Source organism: Monodelphis domestica, chromosome 4 (genome assembly GCF_027887165.1).
Source record: "Monodelphis domestica isolate mMonDom1 chromosome 4, mMonDom1.pri, whole genome shotgun sequence".
Classification (NCBI taxonomy): domain Eukaryota; kingdom Metazoa; phylum Chordata; class Mammalia; order Didelphimorphia; family Didelphidae; genus Monodelphis; species Monodelphis domestica.
The window spans coordinates 232111903-232137317 of NC_077230.1; the positions used below are offsets into that span (position 1 = coordinate 232111903).

Sequence of the window (25415 nt, forward strand, 5' to 3'; positions counted from 1 at the left end):
AGTAATGCATATTTATTCAATGCCTTCTAATGCTCCAGACACAGCTGGAGAATTACAGGCACTCAGCAAGCGTGTTTTTGAAATGCTATTAACAGCACACCACTCTGAAAATCCACACTGACCCCAGCACTTTGGGAATGGGGCTGCCCCAATCAGTCCAATCACACAGCTTGTGTTCTGGCTAAGCAGAGCTCCATCAGTGGAGAGCAGGAGGGATGGATTGTTACAGTCACACTGGAAAGGGGGAAGCTTATTTAGACGCAGTTGTCAGAATTGCAGAGGTGGGATGGAGAAGTAGGAGAGTGGAAGGGCACCATTAAGTTGAGTCTGAAAGCTCACTTCTTCCGAGGGTGACTCCCTTGAAGGTGACTGTATTGGTCATCTTCTCGATCCCTGAGTGGCTGAGAGGGGAGAACAAAATCAGCAACTTCTTTCCCCCATCCTCTCATTCTTTATTCACCAGTTTTCTACTATGTGGAAAGCATTATGTAGAGCTGAGGGAAGGATAGAACACAACCCTTGTTATCCTTTCCCTTGCTGTGTGTATTGGGTACCCCAACAAGTCTTACTGCATTTAAAAACTTATTAACATTTATTAAAGCAGGGAAAGCTAGGTGACTCAGTGGATAGAAAGCCAGGCCTGGAGAAAGATTTATATCTGTATCTCTATCTATCTATCTATCTATCTATCTATCTATCTATCATCTATCTATCAGATATGTGTGGCCCTGCACAAGGCACTTAACCTCAATGGCCTGGCCCTTACTGCTCTTCTGCTTTGGTATTGATACATAATATAAATTCTAAGACAGAAGTTAGTTTTTAAAAATTGTTAAAGCTTAAAACTTCACTCAGACATTTAGGATGCCTCTTTTACATTTTTTCTCCTGGACCTTGACCTAATTTCTCTTTTTCTTAGCATTCCTTGATCTGTGGAGGCCAAGGAGGCAGGGGGAGGACACTCAAGTCCTTGGTATATCTTAAGCATTTCCTCCTCTGAGTGGATCCTTCTGAGTCATCTGCTTTACAATTTTAAGGGCTTTGTTCCCAGCTAGTCCTACCAAAGGTGCTGTCATTTCCCATTACTCACCTGGTAAAGTTGGTCATTAGTTAGCAGAGTTTGTTTGTCGGAAGCTACACAAAAGGAAACAGAGGGAGAGTCAGTGGTAGTCAGACCCTAGGAGAGGCAGCAGACCCCAGGACATTCCCCTTTTTTCTTGTCCCATATAGGCAAAAATCACTCCTAGGCAGGTCCACCCAGATCTTTGAAACTTTTCTGTGAGTATCTCGAAGTACTCAGAAAGATTATGATACTGAAGACTCCATCCCTTACCTCTTGATTGCCAAACGCCATCCTGCCGTGCGATAAAGTAGATACCAACAGCAAGGAGGAAAAGAGTGATGATTTCAGCTAAGATTAGGCCTGATAGAGTGACCCCATCCAGCTTCATGCAGTTTTGGCACACTGTGAGGAAGGAAAGGAAAAAATTCCTTTAAAAAATATTGGTGAGTATTCTCCTTGGTAACTTTGGTTCCTTCATAGGCAGACGTGTCCTGTCCAGAATATCCCTTAATGGTTCTTTCATTATAGAGTATTAGAAAGTACCTGAAAAAATCCTTGGCCTGTGAATTTAATGACTTGATAATCCCTTAACACTGAATACCACTTTTAAGATCAGTGGAGAAGCTGACTGTCTAGATTCCTTTGCCCTTAACCAAAAGCCTCCTATCTTGTATTCCTTTAGAACCTCCTCCTATCCCATAGCTTCTAGAAGTATCTTAGCTGTCTCATTCCAGTAGAGGGATAGACCCAACGTAGGCCAGAGCACAATATGGTTAGGTAGGCTCCTTTAAGGGAATTAAGAGGCTGCTGCCTATTCCAGAGTCTTGCCTATGAGCCTTTATCACCCAATTCTACTCAGCCTCCAGCTCTATAGTCCTACTGGACCATCTCATTTTTTTCCCCACTAAAATGAAAAGCAGAAAGAGAATTACATACTTCTGTAATACACGTGAAGTGGGCTTGATTTTTTCTTTGGTGTATTTGTTAAGTTTCTACACCAAAATACATTTTGGGGGTCTTCGAAGATACTTCCCAGGTTTAATGTTTTCTTAGTTTCCTTCAGGATCATTCCCTCTTTAATCCACTCGACAGTTTGTACCTCTTGAAAATTGCAGGTTAGTAGTACAGTCCCATCTTGTTGATTGTCATCCAAGTCCACAGGCTTTCCTACTGTATTATGGAAAATCACATGCTTGAGACCGAGTTCACCTCTAAAACATGTACCCTTCCTAAAGGATGTGGTAATTACCATTCTCAAGCAATGACTAGAAAATATTAGAATCCTAATTCTCAGGCATGTGGGACATAATTTATTTTCTCATTTCTCCCTTTACCTTACATTCTTCCCACCTGCCCACATAAGACAAAGAGCAGATGAATTCATAGAATTGTAGCTTGATTTTTAGAAACTGAGGATTTTAAGATAAATAAGTTTCCCTACTCGTGTTATTGGCATTTCCAAGGTTATAGATCTGAAGCTGGAAGGGACTTCAGAGGCAATCTAGTTCAACCCCCATCATTTTATTTTACTTTGTTTATTTATTTATTTTTTATAAATCCCTTACCTTCTATCTTGGAATCAATACTATGTATTGGTTCCAAGGCAGAAGAGTAGTAAAGGCTAGGCAATGGGGGTCAAGTGACTTGCCCAGGGTCACACAGCTAGGAAGTGTCTGAGGCCAGATTTGAACCTAGGACCTCCCATCTCTAGGCCTGGCTCTCAATCCACTGAGCCACCCAGCTTCCCCCTCAACCCCCTTCATTTTACATAATAGGAAACTAAGGTCCAGGCAGGCTAGAGAACTTGACCAAGGTCAATTAGGTAGTAATTATCAGTGGTTTCAGATCTTCTTACTCTTGAACTAGCGCTCTAACCAGTGTCCAATCTTGCTTAACAGTGTGTGAGATCACAAAGAAGAAATTTCTCTTACCTTCATCTGTCTGGGCCACAATACCTGTAAAGAAAAAGAAAGAAAGTGGGTCTAGGACCATCTGGTAAAGTCCTGGTGAAAAACATAGGTAAACTGTGTCTCAGATAGTTCTGAGTTAGCCCAAGTTTTAAACCAGATCAACGAGCAGCATTAAACCTGACCCCCCCACACACACACACATACACACACACACACACACACACCTTCCATTTTAGAAGAGTCTGAGGCCAGATTTGAACCCAGATCTCTGGGCTTGACTCTCAATCCACTGAGCCACCCAGCTGCCTTCAAACCTGACTTTTGATGTCAATTGCCAAGTTGGATTCGGGAGAATTTATATACCCCAAATCTTTAGCCCCCAAATCCCTGATTGGAGTTGGAGCCTAGATGTATATATACCTGCCGAAGGATCAAGATTTTTTTCAAAATTGATTTAAGTTCCATCCAGCAAACACTTGTTAAGCACCTACTGTAGGGGCAGTTAGGTGGTTCAGTGGATAGAGAGCCAGGCCTAGAGACAGGAGGTCCTGGGTTCAAATATGACCTCAGATACTTCCTAGATATTTGACCCTAGGCAAGTCACTTAACCTCACTTGCCTAGTTCTTACAGTTCTTCTGCCTTGGAACTGATACTTAGTATTGATTCTAAGAAGGTATGGGTCTAAAAAAATGCTCCTATTGTGCTAAATCCTGGGGGAAGTACAAAGTTGTCTGTTAGGGAAGCATGACATATGTATTTTAAAATTGAATATAAAATAATTCATGGTAAATGCATAGGTGAGGTGTAATATATCACATAAGCACATGGAACATATGTCTCCTCAGAAATATGTTTCAAGTGAAAATCCCAGGAATCCTATTGTAGTTGGCCACCCAATAATCTCCAGGTTTGCATTTTCTGTAAGGCATAGGCATATCCCAGACATAGAGTACAAACATCACTAGAAACAGGAAGCAGGACCACCGTCCAAGAAGGAGCAAACTGTAGCTCTGGCTTTTGGCTCTAAACCTGGTTCAGGACAGTGTGATCCACAGATGGAAGAGATGGAAATAGGACCCTTAACCATGCCCTGTTTCTTGTTTCCTGCAAGAACATGGCAAGTTGGAACAGAGATCTCTTCCCTTTCACTTGGGTTCAAAATTTTAAAAGCTAAAATGGCTTGTTGATTTTTCTTTCACTTCTGTTTCAGAAGTTCCTGTGCTTAGATATCCAGTGCCCAATCTAATTGATCAAACACCAGTTAAGTGCCTTCTATGTACCTGGCACTGGCTCTCATGGGGATTACAAAAATATAACAAAAAATAATTCCTGGTCTCAAGGAGCTCACATTCTACTAGATGGGAAGAAGAGGAGGAGTCAGATATAATGTACAAAGATTATACATGATTATTTGAGGAGGAAGGGAGCACTAATAATTAGGAGTATTAAGGAAAGCTTCTGATAAGAGAAGGCCCATGAATTGTACTTTGAATGTAGAATTCCTTAGGGGCATTTGGTAATTTTTCAGTTATATCTGATTCCTCATAACCCCACTTTGGGTTTTCTTGATAAGGCTAGTGGAGTGGTTTTGCCATTTCCTTCTCCAGCTGATTTTACAGTGAGAAAAATGAGACAAAGTACATGAAGTGGCTTGCCCAGTGTTACACAGCTAGTAAGAATCTGAGGCCAGACTTGAACTCAGAAAAATAAATCTTCCCGACTCTAGGCCTGGCACTCTATCTACTGTGCTACCAGGGATAAAATGCATTTCAGGCAAGGAAGAGCAAGTTGGGCTTCTTTGACTGTAGCATAAAGTATTTCGATTGGAGTAATGTGAAATAAGGTTGGAAAAGAAGGCCAGAAAGGAGCCAAATTGTAGAGGGCTTTAAATCCTGAGCTTAGGACTTTGTATTTTATTCTAGAGACAAGAGAGGAAGATGAGTGACATTGCTAGTCTTTTTTACCAGCCAAATGATTTGTGCAGTTGTGTGAAGAATGGATTTAAGAGAGGGGAGACTAGAAAGCTGGGAGTCCAGTTTAGTCTATTTATAGTCATCCTGAGTTACAGATAGGAGAGATGAAGAACCCTCAGCTAGTTGGTGGTGGAGCTAAGCCTAGAGTCCAAGTCCCCTGACTCCATTAAATCATGCTCAGGTTTAATCCCAACCTCAGCCTTGGGTTCAGAGCCTCTTCTTCCCTTCTTTTCCGGCTCCTCGCCCCATAGCCTTTGAAGTAAGTTTCAAGTCCAAGATGGAGGCAGCAGGCAGAATTCTCTTTCTAGTGCATCTGAGAACTCCGGCTTTGCAAGTCTGGAATGATGTCAGAACTACCGAAGCCTCATGAGAGATTGCTGCTTTTTGACCCTTTCTCTATAACCTCTACCTTCACTGATGACCCCTCTCCCAGCCCACCTAGGATAACATCAGGAAAACTGAAGCCCATCAGTACCCTTCCATAGGACCTAGCTGGGATGGAAATCCCAGTATACCCCATTCTCAAGAGTGACTTCTCCCCCAAGATCCCTCCCCTCCTTTCTGTTCTCATTTTAAAGTCCTTACCCTGGATAAGAATGATGGTCAGGATCAGGCTGGCCAGCTTCATGCTCTTCCAGGGTCCTTTTCTTGTGATAACAGTTGGGGATCCTGTTGAGTTGTACCTAGTCTGATCTCACTTTTTGCTTGTAAATTTGCTTGCTGGGCCTTGAGGTGTGGTGTATAGGGCAATAGCACTAAACCACAGCCTCCTGTGTGAGTAAAAGGGACTCTAGGAAGGGGCAAGAAGAGAAGGCAATAGAGAAAGCTATTCTTGCTTTGTGCAGCGACTTTGTGCAGAGTATGAAATGATTGAAGTGTAGGTAGGGCGGAGCCAGAGTAGGAGGGAGGGGAGACAATGAGTTCTCATCTCACAGGCTCTGTTTTTGGGGTGGAAGTGGAGCAAAAGGAAAGGGGCCCTGGGATGGTTGGCGTTAGGGGTGCCCCAGATGTCTCCAGAAGTGTCTTTGATCTCCTCCTTTAGGGAGATAGGCAAATTTCCTGTCAATTTGTCATAGTGATTAAAATGGGAGATCTGGTATCAAGAGACCCTAGTTAGAAGCACTCTCATTAGTAAGATGATTATAGGTAAGCCAAACTTTTCAGTTTCCTTATTTTTTTCAAATGGAGATAGTTGTTCTGCTTACCTTATAGGAAAATATTTTTGCAAACTTTAAAATGCTATATAAAATGTTATCTTTACAATGTTATAATAAAGTTGTTTTAAAATTATTATCATTAGACTCCCAACTCCTTAGCTCCTGAATTCCTTTCTCACCTTTCATAGAACCATCATTCTAGTTCAGACTCTAATTAATTCTCTCCTGAACTCTTGTAGTAGCCTCCTATTTGGTCTCCCTGATTGAATCCTCTCTTTCTCTTCAATTTATATTCTAAGCTGCCAAAAGGTTTGTTCTAAAACTCAGGTTTAACTATGTCATCCTGCTACTCAATAAATTCTAGTAACTCTGTTACTTCGGGGCAGCTAGGAGGGTCAATGGATAGAGCAACAGGCCTGGAGTTAGGAACTCAAATCTGGCCTCAAAAACTTCTTAGCTGTATGTCTCTTGGCAGGTCCCTTTAGCCCCACTAGCCTTAGTTTCCTTATCTGTAAAATCAGCTGGAGAAGGAAATGACAAACCATTCTAATATCTTTGCCAAAAAAATTCTAAATAGGATCAAGAGGAGGTAGACATAATTGAAATGACTAAACAACAAAAATCTGTCACCTCTAGATTCAAATGTAAAATCTTCTGTTTGGAGTTTAAAAGTTCTTTCTAACTTGGTCCCACCAACCTTTCTAATATTCTTATATATTACTACCTTCCACAATTTTTTCCTAGCTATACTATCCTCTTTACTTTCCTCATATACAATATTCCTGGGCATTTTCTTTTCCTTTCTTTCTTAAAAAACCCTTCCTACTTTAGAATCAATACTAAATATCCATTCCAAGGCAGAAAAGCAGTAAAATCGAGATAATTGAGGGTAAGTGACTTGCCCAGGGTCATACAGCACAGAAGTGTCTGAGGCCAGACTTGAATCCAGGACCTTCCATCTCTAAACCTGGCTATCTACTGAGCCACCTAGTTACTTCTATTCCCAATTATTATTACCCTCTTTAAAAAAATACCACCACCAACAAAAAATCCTTACCTTCTGTTTTGGAATTGATACTAAGTATCTGTTCCAAGGCATCAATAGGCTAGGCCTGTGGTGGCAAACATGTGTCACCTGTGCTAAAGATGGTATGCAGAGCACTCTCTGTGGGCCCTTTACTTGGCTGCTCTCCGCAAACCCCCTTCTCCCCAGTTCATTACTAGAAAGGCAGAGGGCCTCAGGTGGAGCTGCTCCCTTCCTCTTCATTATTCCTGATTACATTTTTTTCATATCCCCTGCCCCTTTGCCCAGTAGCCCAATGGGAACACACAGGGGGTCAGGCGAGTGGCTCATAGGCTGCAGAGCTGGAGGGGAGCAGAGCACTCAGGCCACTCTCCTCCTACTCTCTACATTAACTGAGGACATTCCTCACTTCACCACCTCTCTGTCCAGCAGCCCAATGCTTCTTCCCTCCCCTGTGTGGAGTAAGGGGGAGTGGCATTCCTGGAACTTGGTGGGGGGGCATGGCAGGCACTTGGTCTCTAAAAGTTTCACCATCACTGGGCTGGGCAATTGAGGTTAAGTGACTTGCCCAGGGTCACACATCTAGGAAGTGTCTCTGGCTAGATTTAAAGCCAGGACCTCCCCCCTCCAGCTCTCTTCTGGGCATTTTTGATGACTCACCCTTGAATGTACTACTTTCTTTCCTGAACTCCACCTCCTACATTCTCTGGCTTCCTTCACGTTATAAGTAAAATCCTACCTTAACAACCTTTCTTGGTCCCCCTTATTTCTAGAGCCTTCCTTTTGCTGATTATCTCCAGTTTGTCCTCTATATATTTTGCTTCCACATAGTTGTTTTCATGTTGTATCTCCATATTAGATCATGAGCTCCTTGAGTGAAGGGTCTGTCTTTTGCTTTTCTTTGTATCTTTGTATCTCTAGCATTTAGTATAGTACCCAGAACATAGTAGGCACTTAATAAATGTTGGCTGACTATTCCTAATGACAATTATGCAATTTTCACTTCTTCCTATTGCTTCATGTAAGAGAATTCCTTGGTTTCGGAATCTCTATAATCCCACCACTGCCTTTGTGCTTTGAACACCTTCCATTCCTTAGAGTTCTAGCAAATTTCTTTGCCCCCTGCTTTCTCCCCTTACCTAGCATCTGAAGCCTTCCTGCACAGAAAGAAAGATCAGTTTGCACCTGCTCTCTTCCTGTTCCCACCTCTCAACTCAACTCTAGTGATCTCATGTCACTCACAATTTAGACAAGTGGTTGTGAACTTGCTGGGGTCCGCCCAACACTTCTTATCTTTTCCGGAAGGAAGGCTGGAGGAGTGCAGGAAGAGTGGGTGGGCTTTCTTGGAGGCAGATGGTTTCATGGCTCTTCAGAAAATACCCAGGTGGACTATGAAGTGGGACTTGTGTCTGACTGGCCTCATCCTGACCATCATTCTTCTCCAGGGTAAGTTCTTCATCATGGATGGGAAATGGAGAAGAGGGAAGTTAGGGGAGAGGCCCCCTGTTAGAATGAAACATTTGTGGGTCTTCATTCCAGCTTGGTCCCACAAAAGGGATATTTGGAAATTATTTTTTTTAAACTCTTTCTTTCCTAGTGACAACTCTTAAGACAGGAGAGTAAGGGCTAGGCAAATGGGGCTAAATGACTTGCCCAGGGTTATATAGCTAGGAAGTGTCTGAGGCCAGATTTGAATCCAGGTCTTCTTGATTCCAGGTTCATTTGACTGTGCCACCTAGCTACCTCAAAAGTCTTTTTCCATATTCAGAGCTTTGGTTTTTCTGGAGTCCTCCCAATACAAGCTGTCTTTGAATATTTGGATCATGAGTAGAGCAGATAAGGCTGAACAGAGGAGATGGGATAATTCCTTTGGTGTTGGGGAATATTCTTGGCCTCTCTCTTTCTATCTTTCTCTTTCTCTGTGAAAGGGTTAATTTAATTTAATTTGCTATATCAGTAAGGGCAGAGCCTGAAAAGTGTCAGTGACTCCCTTCCATCCTCTGCACTTGTGAGGTCTCTGTCTCAATTCAGCCAAAGCCAGAGAGACCTCAGCTATGCAGCAGCTTCAAACTTGCACTTACCAGCTGAGCCACCCCAAAACTCCCTGATTCAGCCTAAACCAAATGAAAATATAATTGGGAAATGTTTAACAAGGTAAACTAAAATGCAGCACAACATAGGTAACATTTCTTTTTGATTTTCTAAGTCAATATATGACTTCAGGGATCCATTTCTTTTTAAGTTTGATATCCTCACATTAGAAGATTCTATTGTCCCCATTTTGAGCTTAGTACTAATAGTTTACACTTTAAATACCATACTAAGGTCAACAAAGCACATTATGTTATGTGAACCTCACAACAACCCTATGAGGTAGTAGTTTAAAGACTATTATTACTCCTGTTTTGTAGATGAAGAAACTGCAAATCAGAGAGAATAAAAAGACCTTGCTCAAGGTCACCCAGCTAATAAGGCATAGAAGTAGAATTTAAACCCCTGTCTCTTTGTTCAAAGGGTAATATTCTTCCCTGTACCACAGGTAGGAGACTGTCACAAAGTCAGTGAGGCCAAACTATATGGGACCTTTTAGACCAGCATGGTGTAAAGAGGATGCTCTCAGGAGTTAAGGGCTGAAGTTCAATTTTGTTGTTAGCTTGCTGTGTGTTCCTGAGTGAGTTGCTTCATCTCTCTGAGTTTCAGATACTTTTTCTATAAAATGAAGAATTTGGACTAGATCTGGGGTTTGTGGACTTAGAAAATAGTTTGACAACTATATTTAGCATAACTGGTTTCCTTTCTAATCCTGTGTATTACAGTGGAATTGAGTATTAGCTACAGGATGGGGATGGGAGGAGGAGAGGGAAAGAATATGAATATTGTAACCATGAAAAAATATTCTAAATTAATTAAATAAAAATTTCCAAATCTAATCCTGTGTATTTTGTGCATTTAAAAACATTATTCCGAGGAGACCATAGACTTCATCAGACTGCTACAAGGGTTCCAGATCCAAAAAAGAACCTCTGGACTATATGATCTCTAAAGCTCCTTCCAGTTCTAAGGTTGTACAGTATGTTCTTCTCGGCTGATGTTAAATCACTAGCTTGAATAGATGTGTTGCTCAGAATAAGGAATTAAGAGAGAAATCAACTCGTTCATTCATCCTCTTGACCCTCTGAGTCTAGTCAAGATGGAGATCATCTCTTGCCCTCCCCATGGTCCCCAGGAGCACAAAGAAAGAGGATTGTCAGACATTCTACCTTTCTCTTCTCTCTATGACCTAGTAGTGCCAAGCTAGATGTTTTCTATGATTCAAATTTTTTCTAGTGTTGAGTTTGTATTGTGTTTGTATGTGTGTGTGCATGTGTGGTAGTGGTGGTGGGGGGTTTTGTATTAGCCAGCTCTTAATAATTTAGAAGATTGGGACAAATCAAGAGGTGACTAACTACCCTGGGGTAGCTGAGGTTTCCATGTGAAGCAGATCCATAAGGGACCAGGTGGGCCTAGAAATTGGAAAAACAGGACCCTTGCATCTTTGGTATCCCTAAAGAAAGATTTGAAGAACTCAAAAAGCACATCCTTTCAGATTGTATAAAGGATGTCCTTGAATTTCATAGTTAGTTGCTAGGTCACAGGGTCAGAAAGTACTATACTGTGCCATTAATTTAATAATAATCAACATGAAATGAGAACAGAATAGCAGTTCAAAAAGGCATCACCTTCCTTAAGATCATAGATTCAGAGGTAAGAGGGACCTTAGAGTTCACCTAGTCCATTTTGTAGATGAGGAGATAAAGCCTCACACTAAGGTGATTTAATTGCAAAATTGCAAGGTAGAAGACAAACCACTAGTGGGATATTCACTCATATTAAAAAAAAGAGACATTTAACAGGAATTCTCCTTATTGCTGTCCTATCCCTGCTTTGATCTGGATATTAGAGTCAGCAGCAACCAATTCAGTCTAAGCAACAGACTAGTTCTAGGTAGCATGCAGATGCTTGAGGGGGTCGGGGGAACCTCTGCTGGAGAGGCAGCTAGATCATGCAGGGAATAGAGTACTAGGCCTTCAGTCTGGAATCCCTGAATTCAAATCCAGTTACACAGTTGAGGAAACTGTAAAATGGGGATAATAGTAGCACCTACTTCCAGGGTTGTTGTGAGGATCAAGTAAAACAATATTTATAAAACACCTAGCACAGGGCCTGGTATACAGCTGTTCAGTCATTTCAGGCCTGCCCTACTTGTTGTGACCTATTTGGGACTTTATTGGCAAAGATTACAGGAGTGGTTGCCATTTCCTTCTCCAGCTGATTTTACAAATGAGGAAACTGAAGCAAATAACATTAAGTGACTTGCCCAGAGTCACACATCTAAGAAGAGTCTGAGCCTGGATTTGAACTCGGGAAAATTTCTTCCTGACTCCAGGACCCATACTTTATCCACTGTGTCATATAGCTACTCTGGGACATAGTAGGCGCTTTAAAAATGCTTGTTCCCTTCCCACCTCCATCTTTTACTCCCCTCTTGGATTTTGCCTGAGGTAGATGAAGGCAACTGGATGATGAACATTTTACTAGCTGTCTTTTAATATTTGGATCACGAGTAGATCAGATAAAGCTGAACAGAGGGATTGGTATAATTCCTTTGATGTCAGAGAGTATGCTTAGCCTCTCTTTCGGTCTCTGTTTCTCTCTCCTCTTTCTCTCTCATTCTGTCTATCTCTGTCAGAATATGGAACCATGCTCAAAGGGCTAAAAACTATGCATATACTTTGACCCAGCACTATCACTACTGGGTCTGTATTCCAAAGAGATCAGAGATAGAGGAAAAGGACCTACTTGTACAAAAATAATTTTAGCAGCTCTTTTTGTAGTGGCAAAAAAATGGAAACTGAGGAGATGTCAATCAATTAGGGAATGGCTGAATAAGCTGTGGTATATGGTTGTAATGGGAAACCGTTACACTAGGAATATCTAGGTGGCTCAGCAGATTGAGAGCCAGGCCTACAGATGGTAGGTCCTGGGTTAAAATCTGACCTCAGATACTACTTAGCTGTGTGACCTTGGGCAAGTCACTTAACCCCCATTGCCTAGTCCTTACCACTCTTCTGCTTTGAAACCAATATACAGTATTAATTCTAAGTCAGAAGGTAAGGGTTTAAAAAAATAGCTACAAAATCAAGGGAAAAAATATCTGAATAAAACAAATATAAAGGTAACTCAAAAGCATACATATATAATTTATATTTTTAAAAACAAATTATAGGCGAATACCTTCCTTGCTTTTCCTAATGTCACAAAGATAAAAGGGTACCACTTGAGCTCCGTACCTCATAATCCTCACTCTGCCAATGATATCTTTTATTCCTTTTATGTTTTGAAGTTTTATTTCGTTATCTTTTACAACCAATTCACACCCAGTCTGATGCCATTCATAAATACCTAGTAATTTAAGAAGCTATTTCAGAGGAGGTAAAATATTTACATAATTTCTCCAGGTAGTGAAGAAGATACAGCTAAAGTATCAATGTTTTACTTTGGAATTCAGAAAACTTTTTTTTACTCTGCATTTATTATTATTTCTTTTCTTCAGTACACTCACCTAATCACTGATTCTAATATGTATTCTCTTTGTCTTGTCCTTACCCAACATGTAATTTTAATTTTTAGATTTCCATTTCTCTGTATTGTGCTTCTGGGACAGCAATGACTTATCTGTAGTATATTAAAACCCACATCAACTTTAATATTTCCAGTGTTCAAAATAAAATTCTCTTCTAATACCTTAAAAAAACTATGCACCATAAAAAACGATGAAAAGGATGAGTTCAGAAAAACTTTAAAAGACATGAAGTGATGCAAAGTGAAATGAGCAGGACCAAGAGAATAGTGTATATAGTTACAAAAATATTGTACAATGGTCAACTGGGAAGGACTAAATTATTATCAGCAAAAAAAAAAAAGGTTCTAAGATAACACAAAGAGATGCTATTAAAAACCAAAACAAAACAATGCTATCCACAGCCCAAGAAGGAATTGTTGGAATTTGATTAAAGAGCAAAGCACACTATCCTTCACTTTATTTCTTTCTTGAGTTTTTTTATTGTATGTGTGATTTGTGTCTGCAATTATAACATGGAGAATATGGAAATGTGTATTGCATGAAAGTACTGATATAACCTGTATCAGACTATTTACTGCCTCAGGGAGGAGAGGAGGAAGGAGAGATTCTGAATTGCAAAATTTCAGAAAACAGTTGTCAGAGATTCTACATGTAATTGGAAAAAATAAAAGAAACTATCTCAGGAGAGAGACTCATGATGTACATATAGCTCTAGAACTCCTTTGCATAGAGATGTTAAGTGAATCTAGGAGAACTGATAAAGTAACAAAGAAAGAACATAGAACTTAAAGAAATAAGGACCTTGGCTAAATCTTTTCATTATAGCTAGTTCCTTTGAATTTAGGTGTGTATAGTGACTTAAAACTAACAAACTCACACTGAGAGGTATTTTATGAAGGGGTAGCTAATACTAAGATGTCTCCTTCATCTTACATAAAGACCAGAGTGACCTGGAACCCACCTTAGGAAAACATTCGTCTAAAATGTAACTGAAGTTACACAAATCTCTGGTATTTCCGTGAAGTAAAATGAGCTTTGTTCTAATCAATTGCAACATGCCCCAGATAATGTCTTAGCAGAACAGTGTTGCTTGGAAACTGGGAAAAAGAAAGCTGTCCTGAAGAGAGGGATACCCTTGAAGACTAGTATTGGTTTATTAGACAGAAATGTCTCTCACTGGAAAATATATAAATAAATATTTTTATAATTCATTTGATAAGTTACTTTCCCAGAACCCCACTGCCCCTGGATGTAGTGGTGAAACTGAATGTCTGAAGTTACATAGCTGAGGAATAAATTTAGATATGTGGTGGCTACAACAAGGCCTTGAACTCACCTCTCTGAGGTTCAATCTGAGGAGCCAGATAATCTCTCTCTCTTTTTTAAAACCCTTATCTTCCATCTTAGAACTAATGCTAAATATTAATTACAAGGCAGAGTAGGAGTAAAGGCTAGACAATTGCAGTTAAGTGACTTTCCCTGCGTCACACAACTAGGAAGTATCTGAGGCCAGATCTGAGGACTTCCTGTCTCTAGGCCTGGCTCTCTATCCACTGAGCTACCTAGCTGCCCCCCAATCTTTCTCTTTTTTTTTCTCAATCTCTTTTTAATGCCATCTTTGTTTTAGATGACTTCTTTATTTTAACAATTTTATTATTTTCTTTCTTTTAAATAAAATATTTATTTACTTTTAAATTTTGAGTTCCTAATTCTCTCCTTCCCACCCACTGAGAAAGCAAGCAAAACAATATCAATTAATTATATGTGAGAAATCATGCAAAAAACATTTCCATTCTAGCCATATTGCAAAAAAAGGCAAAATAAAAAGAAAGCAAGAAAATTATGATTCAATTTGCATTCAGAGTTCATCTGTTCTCTCTCTGTTGTATTTATCAGAGTAGCTAAGTATTTCACATCATCAGTATAACATTGCTGTTTACTATGCACAATGATCTCCAAGTTCTTCTTTCACTTCGTTTTAATTTGTATAGGTCTTGCCGTGTTTTTTTTTTAAACCACCCTTTCATCTTTTTTTGTAGCACAGTAGTACTCCATCACAAGTATGTACCACAATTTGTTTAGTTGTTTCCCAAATAATAAGCATCCTTTCAATTTTCAATACTTTACCATTACAAAAGAGGCTATTATAAATATTTTTGAATATATGTGTCCTTTTCTCTTGATTGCTCAGTTAAGGGTATGTACAGTTTTATAGTCCTTTGGGAATAGTTCCGAATTATTCTCCAGATTGGATGAATTCACAATTCTACCAACAGTTTATTTATGTACCTATTTTCCCTCATTCTTTCCAGCATTTGTTATTTCTGATAGATGTGAGATAGTATTTCAGAGATGTTTTAATTTCTATTTCTTTACTCAATAGTGATTTAAAGCATTTTTTCATATGACTATAAAAAGCTTTAATTTTTTTCTTCTGAAAACTACCTGTTCATATCCTTGGACAGCTTATCAATTGGGGAATGGCTCTTGTTTTTATAAACGTTATAAGTGTTTTCATCTTCAAATTTTGTTTTCTTGTTTATTGATGTCTCACCGAGTCATTAGATTTGACTTGCCCAATTCTAATTTTTTAAAAATTATTTTCTTCAGTGAGTTTTTAAACCTCTTTCCCCCATTTGGTCAATTCCACTTTTCAAGGTGTTCTTTTCTTCAGTGAATTTTTGTGCCTCTTACTATATAAGGGCAATTCCATTTGAAGGTGTTATTTTCTTCAGGTTTTTTGTGTGTGCCTCTTTTCATAATTTTCTTGTATCATTCTCATCTCTTTTCCCAATTTTCCCTCCACCATTTTTCTTTTCTTTTTCAAAATATATTTTAAAAAACTCTTACCTTCTGTGTTAGTATCAATTCTAAGGCAGAAGATCAATAAGAGGAGGCAGTTGAGGTTAAGTGACTCATCTAGGTTCACACAACTAGGAAGTGTCTTTGAATTTGGGTCCTCCCTACTCTAGGCCTGGCATTCTATTTACTATATTACCTAAATGCCACTTTTATGGCTTCTGTTAACTTCCAGGAATTCTTGTTGGCCTTAGGTCCAATTAGCATTTTTCTTTAAGGCTTTGGCTATAGCTGTTTTGTAGGCTTCATCTTACCTGCCACTGTAGTAAGTTTTTATGGTCAAGTTAATTTTTTGTTGTTTGCTCATTTTTCTAGTCTACTGTATTTCTTGACTTTGAACTTTATGCTAAAATTGGGCTCTGCTTACTTGGGGTGAGAAGGCACTATCTCAAACTTTAAGTTTTTATGTGCTGCTATTTTCAAAGCTAGTTTTAGAGGGAATCTGCAAATTTTTTGATCTTCCAAGGTGATGTGATCCAAGGAGAGGTGGGGCCACTGTTCTTCTGGTCTGTATTTTTACCTAGGAAGGGCCTGTAGTTGTCTGCAGATTCAAGTGCTGGTACTCTTGGCTTTGAAATGGTATCCAGATCCTCTATTCTCCTGCAACCACAAATGCTAGTACTCCTCTCCACCTCAGAATTGTGACCAGGGCTCCCACTGCTTTGTGACTGATCACAGGAGCTCCTTTTTGCCCTGGAACCACAACCCAGAACTTCTTATGGGCAACAGAGTTGCCAATCAGTGATAGCTGCATCTAGTGACAGCACAGGGTCCTCTATAATCTCTTGCTCACCAGTTATCTGCCCCCCTTACCCTCTCTGGGCTGAGGTCTTTTGAAACTGTTACCAATGAACCAGCTGCCTCTAAGCCCTGTTGCTAGTGCTATTTGCACTAAGTGCTCTGTGCTGGTTCCTACTCCTGTATCTCAGACTTCTCTGTTAACCTCCTAAATTGTCTTTAGCTGGAAAAATGTCTCACTCTTAGTCTTTACCTTTTACTCCTACAGCCTTCTGCCACTGGAAATCTAGGGCTTAAATCATGGAAGTGCAATTCAGTGCAATTCAATAAGCATTTATCAAGCATAGATAAGGGTTAAATTAAGATGCTTTAAGAGAAGCTGGAGATGCAAAGATGAAAAAATGGCATGACCTCTTTCCTTGAGGAATTTATTTTTAAAAATAGATTTTTGTTGATATCTTTTTGTTTTTATACCACCAGTATTACCTCCTTGATCTCTCTCAGGGATCTATCCCTTTTAACAAAAACATTTTTTAAGAGGAAGAAGTGAAAAAAATTCAGTAAAACTATTCAACATGTTGAAAAAAAAAATTGTCATAAGTTATGTTCCACACCTGTGGATCCCTACCTCTACTAAGGATCAATAGAGGGGTTTTCCTTGAGGAATTCATAGTTGTCATAGTTAGGGGGGGGTTAAATTTTTTTTTCCTTCTCATATTTGTAGGAAACTTTGCTTCATATAATATAAGGAACCTGAAAGGGAAGAAAAGAACAACAAAATTTTGAATTGAATGGAGAAGGCAACTCAAGACACTCAGGGCACTTTTTTGGGTTTTGAACAGATCCTGACCAGTTGAATTTGTGTTCTTTCTTTCCACAGGCTCTGATGTCCAGGCAGATGAAGAAGGTAGGCTATTTGGATTCTTTCTGAAATAGCGAATAGAGAACCAAGAGACAGAATCTTTGGGCAAGTTCTAGGCAGATAAAATATTACAGGAATTCTAGAGAATTAGAGACTGTAAAAAGTGGGAGTTGACTAGTTTGGAGATGAGCAATTGTTCACCTCAAACTTTTAAGGTCTCTGAAAGTCATGACATGCCCTGGTCTCATCCTGACCAAAACAGATCCTTTGTTTAATGTTTTCATCTTTCTTCCCCCCCTTTTTTTTGAGGACTAATGAGAGAGGGAAAGGGCATATGTATGTTTTATGAGGCTTGTAAATAGAAATCATCCTGTAAAACAGGGGCATCCTGGTCAGGGAGGTGAGATAATTGGGGAACTTTTTCGGCAGGAATCCATCTGCCTCAATCATCACTTAAAGTTCTTCTGCTACTTTAAATCTGTGCTTGCTTCCTCCTGGAAATCTTCCCAGATCAATTCAATTCAACTGGGAACAATTATCCTGAAGAAGAGAAGATTTAAGGAAGCCAGGAGAGCTGTCTTCAAATATTCAAAGGGCTATCATGTGGAAGAGGAGTTAGACTTAATACTTAGTCTCAGTAGAACTAAGAGCAGCTACAGAAAAGCAGATTTTGGCTCTCTGTCTATCTCATAGTGGTAGTGGGTGCTCTCTCGCTGGGTGTCTTTAAACAAAGACTGGAGGATGTTATAAAGGAAAGATTCCCTACACAAAAATTAGCTGATGCCATAAAATCTGCTTTAAGTCAAATCCCCCAGCACACATGTATTCATTCAGTTTGTATTACATATCTTAGTTTTTATGCTGCCTTTTGAGTGTTTTAAAGTCCATTCCATCTGCCCAAGTCCTGTCTGCCTCATTAGACTTTTATCTCTCCTCCATTCCTTTCTTCTACCCTCCCTCCCTCTCTCTTCTCCCACTCTTTCTTTTCCTCTCTGTCTCTGTCTTTTTTCTTTTTTTTCCCCCTAACAACACATATACATAGCCAAAGCAGGTCTCCATGTAGGTCATATCCAGAAATGTGTCTCAGTCTGCATTCTGAGTCCATCACCTCTCTGTTAAGGGAAGGGCAGTATTCTTAATTTGAAGTCCTCTAGCATCATGGCTGTTGATGAGAATTCTTAAATAATTCAGTCATTCATTTCTACATTCCTATTATTCTATGAGTTATTATCCTGGTGTTGTTCACTACTTTATTTTGCATCAGTTAGTGGGAATCTCTAGGTTTCTCTGGAACCATTCTTTTCATAATTTCTTACAACATAGTAGTATTCCATCACATTCATACATTCTAATTGATTCAGCCATTCCCCAACTGATGTGTCTCATTAGATTTTGAACTCTTTGGAAAACAGGGACTGTGTGTCTCTTTATTTCCCTGGATCTACAGACAATATACCATATTGATTGACTGTTAAGTCACTAATAAGAGTAATAGAAGTTGTCTTCCTCCCTCTCCCTTATTTCCCTCCTCACTTTACCGCTTGGCCTTAAAAAAACCTGTAATTATAATTTTTGCTTCTCTAGACAAACCCTTAAGCATATCAGTGGTGGAATCTGAGGACAAGATTTTTCTGAAGTGCAATGGCACAGAATTCTCATGGATGGACTTGGAGGAATCATCAAATAAAAGTCATCTAGGCAATAAAAGTGTGGACTTGGGAAAAAAAATCCAGGATCCCCGAGGAATATATCAATGTAGTGACAACAAGGACAAGAAATCTGTTCTGCAGGTTTATTATCGGAGTATGAGCTTCTTTCTCTTCCTTATCCCCACCCTATCCTTTTCCCCTTAGTTGTAATAATTGTGAGCATCTTAGCTATGGGGAGGAGGAGGGGGGGCTCTGTATGGTAAAGGCTGGAATCTGAAACTTCTTGAACTGAGACAATAATCCATATGAGCCAAAGCATGCCTTCCATAGTCCTAGGATAGTGAGAGTGAAACTTTTAGAGATGAAATGCCAGGCCCTGCCCACCCTCCATCCCACAGACTGAGTGCTATGCTGGTCCCACCCCCCAGAGACCATGTGCCATGCCCCGCCCCCCCCTCACCTCACTCCACACAGGGGAGAGAGGAAATGTCCCCATTGGGCTGCTGGATGAAGGGGCAGGTCATTAGGCATGGTGGAGAGTAAGGAAGGAAACAGCTCAGCCCAAGTCCCTCTGCCTTTCTAGTAACATACTCTGGGTGAGGGGGCAGGTAGCTGAGTGCCCATAGAGAGTGCTCTGTGTGCAGTCTTTGGCACCAGTGCCATAGGTTCACTGTCACTGTTTTAGAAGTAAAGTAGGAAGCTCAGTCCCTTGATTTAGGACCTGGAGGTTCTGGCTTCGTTAGGAAAATAGACTGGATCATCTCTCACAAAGCTAAGAGCTTTAGAATATCCCTCATTGATTTTTGGAATGAGAAATTATTGGGGAGGGGATAGGGATAGCTAAGTCTTGCACTTACTGTGTCTGTGTCCCTGAGGTGGGCTGGGGGTCCATTAGGGAGCATTTCCTGACACTGAGGGGATATTTGTGCTTTCCTTCTTACAGTGTGCCAGAACTGTGTGGAAGTGAAATCAAGCTCTCTGATTGGAATTCTGATTGCTGATATTATTGCCACAGTTTTTCTGGCTGTTGGAGTCTACTGCTTTGCAGGGCATGAGGAGGGGTATCTCTCAGCAGGTGAATTGAGGCTCTGACATGCACAACCAAGTACAAGGGGAAAAAGACAAAGTTGGCATCCTCTAGGTTCCCCATTCACAACCAAGGTTTTCCATGGGGCTCTTCCTTCAGGCTTTTCTCTGATGTACCATCCGTTCCACTACTGCCAGATTAATTTCTTAATACGAAGTTTTATTGTGATGATCTATCAGGATCCATGAGCATACTCATGCATGTCCTTTAGCAAGAGGTCAGAGCACATATCTGTCCCCACACATGCTGCTTGTGATATTTCCTTCCTCCATCAAGCTAGTCTACAGCTAAATCAGTCATAATTTTATCACTATTGCCTACAGAATAAATTTAATTCAGCAAATACCTGTTAAGCACCTACTTAGTGTAGGTGTAGAGGTGATGTAGAACCTACTTTCAAAGAGTTGACAATATAATATGGGCAGAGAAAAAAAGAGATACAAATCCTGAAGATATAAAGGAGATGTCCAGGAAAAGAACTAGGATCACTTTAATCAGGGAGGCACCATTTCTTCTGGGTGGGTACGGGGTAGGAGATAGACATGGTTTAATGGAAGAAGAAATATCACTTGGGAGAAAAGATAAAGGTATGGGGAAGAGATAAAGATATGGAGGGTAAAGGCATAGAGACTAGAGAAAAAAACTGAATGGTATAAATACCAAATTAGTAGTCAGGAGACATGGGTTCAAGTGTCAATTGTAATACTTACTTGCTATGTTGATCTTGGATAAATCAACTGATTACTTGGGGCTTCAGTTTCCTCATCTGAAAATGAGAGGGTTGGAATAGATTATTTCTATAACTCCTTCCAACTGACTTTAACAATTTAGAAATGGAAGGTAGGATAAGAAGAGGGAACTGAAAGTAGTCCTGTTTAAATAAGTAAATAAAGAATCTTTTAGATTAGTATAGTAGGAACAGAAATCAAATTATGAAAGGATAAGGAATGAATGGATGCTGAAGAACCAAGGAAAGCTTGTGTAGACTATTCTTTTTGGTCTTGAAGGGGAGGAAAGAGATAATATGATAGATTGGTCATGGGATTATAGATTTAAACTTGGAAAACACCTTATATTTAGTCCAAATACATTCATCTTACATTATTATTGTACTGTAGTTTTTGTTGTGCTATAAGGAAACTAAATCCCAGAGAGCCAATAACTTGTTCAGTCACACATATAGTTTGCAGCACCAACAATTAGGATTTGAACCCAGACCCTTCAACTCCAAATTCAGTGTCCTTTCCACTATCCCATCCTGCCTCTTTGGTTAATGAAGTCAAGGGAAGGTTTTAAATTTTTTATTTTTTTTAAACCCTTACCTTCTGTCTTAGTATCAATTCTTTTTTCCCCTTCTTTTTAACCCTTAACTTCTATCTTAGAATCAATAATAAGTATTGATCCAAGGCAGAAGAGCGGTAAGGGCTAGGCAATGAGAGTTAAGGGACTTGCCCAGGGTCACACAGGTAGGAGACCAGATTTGAAGCATCTGTTTCTAGGCCTGGCTCTCAATCCACTGTGCTACCTAGCTGAGCCATCAACCTTTTAAATAAAGTAGGAGGTGAGGATATATGTCAAGAGTGATCTGGAGAGAGTGGATCTGGGAACTTGAAGAGAAAAGAGTTTTGGAGATGACATTTTAAATTTTCAACAAGTTAAGATGCAAAGTCTTTCATAATTAACTCTCTTACCAAGTCCTATCAATCAACAACCTTTTATTAGTGCCTACCTTGTGACATTTATTACTCTCCCATATTCTATATGTGCCAGCCAAATTAGACTACTAATTATTTTCTAGTTATTTTAGATTATTTAATTTCTATTCTCTTGCTGTTCTGTACTCTTCAAATGCCTCCCCTGCCCCATGTCATCTCCATCTATTGATAGTTTATGGATCCTGAATGACTCAGCTCAAACTCCATCTCTTTCAGAGAGCCTCCCATGATTCCCTTAGCTAGAGCTGATCCCTCCTTGATTTGATCTCATAGTATCTTATATTCCTCACATACTTATCATCTCTAATTTCTATTACATTTATTTTTATACATGTCTTATGAGAAATTGTTCAACACAATAGGTAGAGACCTGTCCTCAGAGCCAGAGAGACCTGAATTCAAGTCTTGCCTCTGACACATACTGGTTATATGACCTAGCAATTCTTGGCAGGTCTCTAGAGAAACTGCTTTGGTATAGGGATTTTTCCTCTCCTGGGAATTCTCATACTAATGAAATCACAAGCCCAATTCCTATCCCTACATGTCTTATTATCCCTAGTAGGCGTTATGGGCAATAATGTCTTATTTTTAAAATTAATTAATTAAGAATGTTTTTCTTAATTCATGTTCATGTTCTCTCCCTCCCTTTTTCCTTCCCCTCTCCCAGAGCTGACAAACAATTCTACTGGGTTGTACATGTATCATTGTTCAAAACCTGTTTCCATATTATTAATATTTGTAATAGAGTGATCTTTTAAAACCAAAATCCCCAATCATATACCTATAGAACCATGTGATGAATCATATTTTTTTCTGTGTTTCTATTCCCACAGTTCTTTCTCTGGATGTGGATAGCATTCTTTTTCATAAGTTCCTCAGAGCTGTCCTGGATCATTGCCTTGCCATTAGTAGCAAAGTCTATTGCATTTGATTGTCCCACAATGTTTCAATTACTGTGTACAATGTTCTCCTGGGTTCTGCTCATTTCACTCCAGTTTGTGGAGATCCTTCCAGGTCATATAGAAATCTAGCAGTTTACCATTCCTCACTCTTCCTAGCACAATAGTATTCCATCAACATCATATACCACAATTTGTTCAGCCATTCCCCAATTGAGGGACACTCCCTCATTTTCCAACTTTTTGCCACCACAAAGAGCACAGCTATGAATATTCTTGTACAAACATTTTTTTTTATCTCTTTGGGCATAAACCTAGTAGTGGTATTGCTGAATCAAAGGGTAGACAGTCTTTAAAGCCCTTTGAGCAAAGTTCCAAATTGCCTTCCAGAATTATTGGATCAATTCACAACTCTACCAGCAATATATTAGTGTCCTAATTTTACCACATCCCCTCCAATATTTATTACTTTCTTTTGCTGCCATATTGAGCAATCTGCTAGACGTAAGGTGGTACCTCAGAGTTGTTTTGATTTTCATTTCTCTAATCAGGAGGGATTTAGAACACTTTTTCATGTGATTATTGATAGTTTTGATTTCTTTATCTGAAAACTGCCTATTCAGGTCCCTTGATCATTTCTCATTTGGCGAATGGCTTGATTTCTTATACATTTGACTTAGTTCCTTATATATTTCGGGAATTAGACCTTTGTCAGAGAGTTTTGTTATAAAATTTTTTCCCAGCAATAATGTCTTATTAATCTCTTGTAGTCACTTAATATTTGTTGAATAATGAATAAATTAATAAGATCAACTCAAAAGAAGTAAAGGTTATAGGATGGTAAGAGCTTTAGCAGTCTGAATGCTTCTAAGTAGCCTTATAGTCAGAATCTGGGGCTCAGTCCTTTCCAGTCCTGTCCTGGGCATCTGTTGGTCTCTCAGGCTGGCTCCTACTAACTCTTCTTCTCTGGGTTTCTCTTTGAGCAGATTTTGATAAGCAGATTCTGATGCAGAATGATGAACTCTACCAGGTGAGTAATGAAGAGGGATAAGGGTGGAAGGGATGAAATCGAGTCTAAGGGATTAAGGACATTTGTATGGGTGACTGGGGGTATTGTACTGGAATTTGTAACAGACAGCATGGGGGAAACATGAACACACAGCTTTGATCCCTTGGCAGGCTCTGGGCTATAAAGAGTTTTTTTTTTTTTCAAAAGAAGAAACATAAGAAAAACAAAAACTCTGACCTTACTCTCCCTTCTCTTTATCTTTTAGCCACTTAGAGATCGAGATGACAACTCATACAGCCATATTGGAGGCAAACGACCTCAGAACAAGTGAGCACTGGAACTTTTGACCTGGAACAGCACCCCAACTACATGCTAACAATTGTCTTCCCTAGTTATTTAGCCAATAAAATTCTCTGCTATTTCACTAAATCAGTGCCTACTTGGGTTCTACTTGGCTCCTGAAAAGGGAATGGGGAATATGCTGGTTCTGTCATGCTTCTGACCTGGCCACTGTGACTTTATTCTGACTTCCTGCCTCATGCCTGCCTTTCTTTTCTCTAGTGTAGACAGGATGATGGTAGCCTTTCATTCCTAACCCAGCTTCTGGTACTCAGTCTAACGCTGGAGTATCCCCATGGCTTTTGGAGTAGAATTAAGCAAGAGGCCTTTTCCCCTTCTGACTTCCTCTTCTACTCTGCCCCCTCCTACCCCCCCCCCCCCCAGCCCTATCCCTGAATCTTCCTGAGCTCTTCCTCCCTCCTTCTAGCTGGGTGTAGGGTTCTGAGTTCCTGAAGCAGGACAGCACAAGCAGTAGTGGTTTCCATGATGTCATAAGCAGAGGAGGCTTCGACATCAGTGGGACCCTACCACTCAGTTCCTGTTGATACTCATGGGGGAGGGGAAAAGAGGTAACTGGGTTTTTAGCCGAAGATAAAATATCTCAGCTTTGCTCTCTAACTCCTGTTTGGGTTTCCTCTTATTTTTGTCTCTAATTTTATTCTCCTGTTGGCCCCAACAAGCCTGGCTACTGAATTGAGGCTACAGCAATTAAAGAATTGCCAAAGGGGCAGCTAGGTAACACAGTGGATAGAGCACCAGGCCTGGAGTTGGGAGGACCTGGGTTCAAATTTTATCTCAGACACTTCTTAATTGTGTGATCTTGGGCAAGTCACTTAACCCTAATTGCCTAGTCCTTGCCTTTCTTCTATCTTAGAACTGATACTAAGATAGAAGCAAAGGGCCTAAGGGGGAGGAATGGCAAAATAAACAAAAAATTTTTAAAAGGCTGATGATGAATTGTGCCACTTACCTCTTAGCAGAGAAATGATGGACTACAGTTGGATAATGAGACATTCATTTAAACATTTTTTTTCTTGATTATTATGAATTTAGCAAGTGCTAATAATGAGCATGACCATTTCAATATACAAAGAATAGAAAAATAAGTGCATGAAAACACATTTATTAAGCTGTCGATAGAGCAATATTAATGGAATAGTGAGATTTAGCCTTAGCAAATTAGAGTGTTTTTTCTTCTGAAACTAGGAAAGGACATTGAGGCACACTGGGAAGAGACATCTGAACTTTCTCTTGCTCTTTCCTGTGTATCTTAAAAATGTTTCATTGATGTTTTTTTACTTTATTTAATCATTATTTTTGCATCACTAACAATACCAATCTATTCATCTCTCCCTCATAAATAGAAGTCACCCCATTGTAAATAAGTATAGTCATGTATAACAACTTTATATATTGACACTGTAGGAAAAAATTGCCTCATTCTGGACCTTTAGTCCATCACTTTTTTTTTGCCAAGAGTGAAAATGCTTCTCATTAGTCTTTGTTA

The 25415-nt window shown here is 39.6% G+C and overlaps 2 protein-coding genes across 3 annotated transcripts; one reads left to right on the plus strand and one right to left on the minus strand.

Moving 5' to 3' along the window:
• Nucleotides 1-8506, minus strand: LOC100031464 (T-cell surface glycoprotein CD3 gamma chain). 2 transcript variants are annotated; one of them, XM_056794320.1, is made up of 6 exons: nt 8371-8506; nt 2995-3018; nt 2000-2233; nt 1334-1465; nt 1091-1134; nt 1-401 (listed from the first exon to the last, which is right to left on the minus strand). In XM_056794320.1, the coding sequence occupies exons 1-6, from the start codon at nt 8489-8491 to the stop codon at nt 336-338; spliced, it is 621 nt and encodes a 206-aa protein (XP_056650298.1). In that variant the 5' UTR covers nt 8492-8506; the 3' UTR covers nt 1-335. The 2 variants fall into 2 exon arrangements, with proteins under 2 accessions (XP_056650298.1, XP_001380716.1); XM_001380679.3 differs by lacking the exon at nt 8371-8506 and adding an exon at nt 5533-5821.
• On the plus strand, nt 8443-23998 carry LOC100031472 (T-cell surface glycoprotein CD3 delta chain). Its single transcript, XM_007494710.2, has 6 exons — nt 8443-8574; nt 17229-17255; nt 18795-19013; nt 19803-19934; nt 23547-23590; nt 23835-23998. The coding sequence occupies exons 1-6, from the start codon at nt 8490-8492 to the stop codon at nt 23898-23900; spliced, it is 573 nt and encodes a 190-aa protein (XP_007494772.1). The 5' UTR covers nt 8443-8489; the 3' UTR covers nt 23901-23998.
• The last annotated feature ends 1417 nt before the right edge of the window (nt 23999-25415 follow it).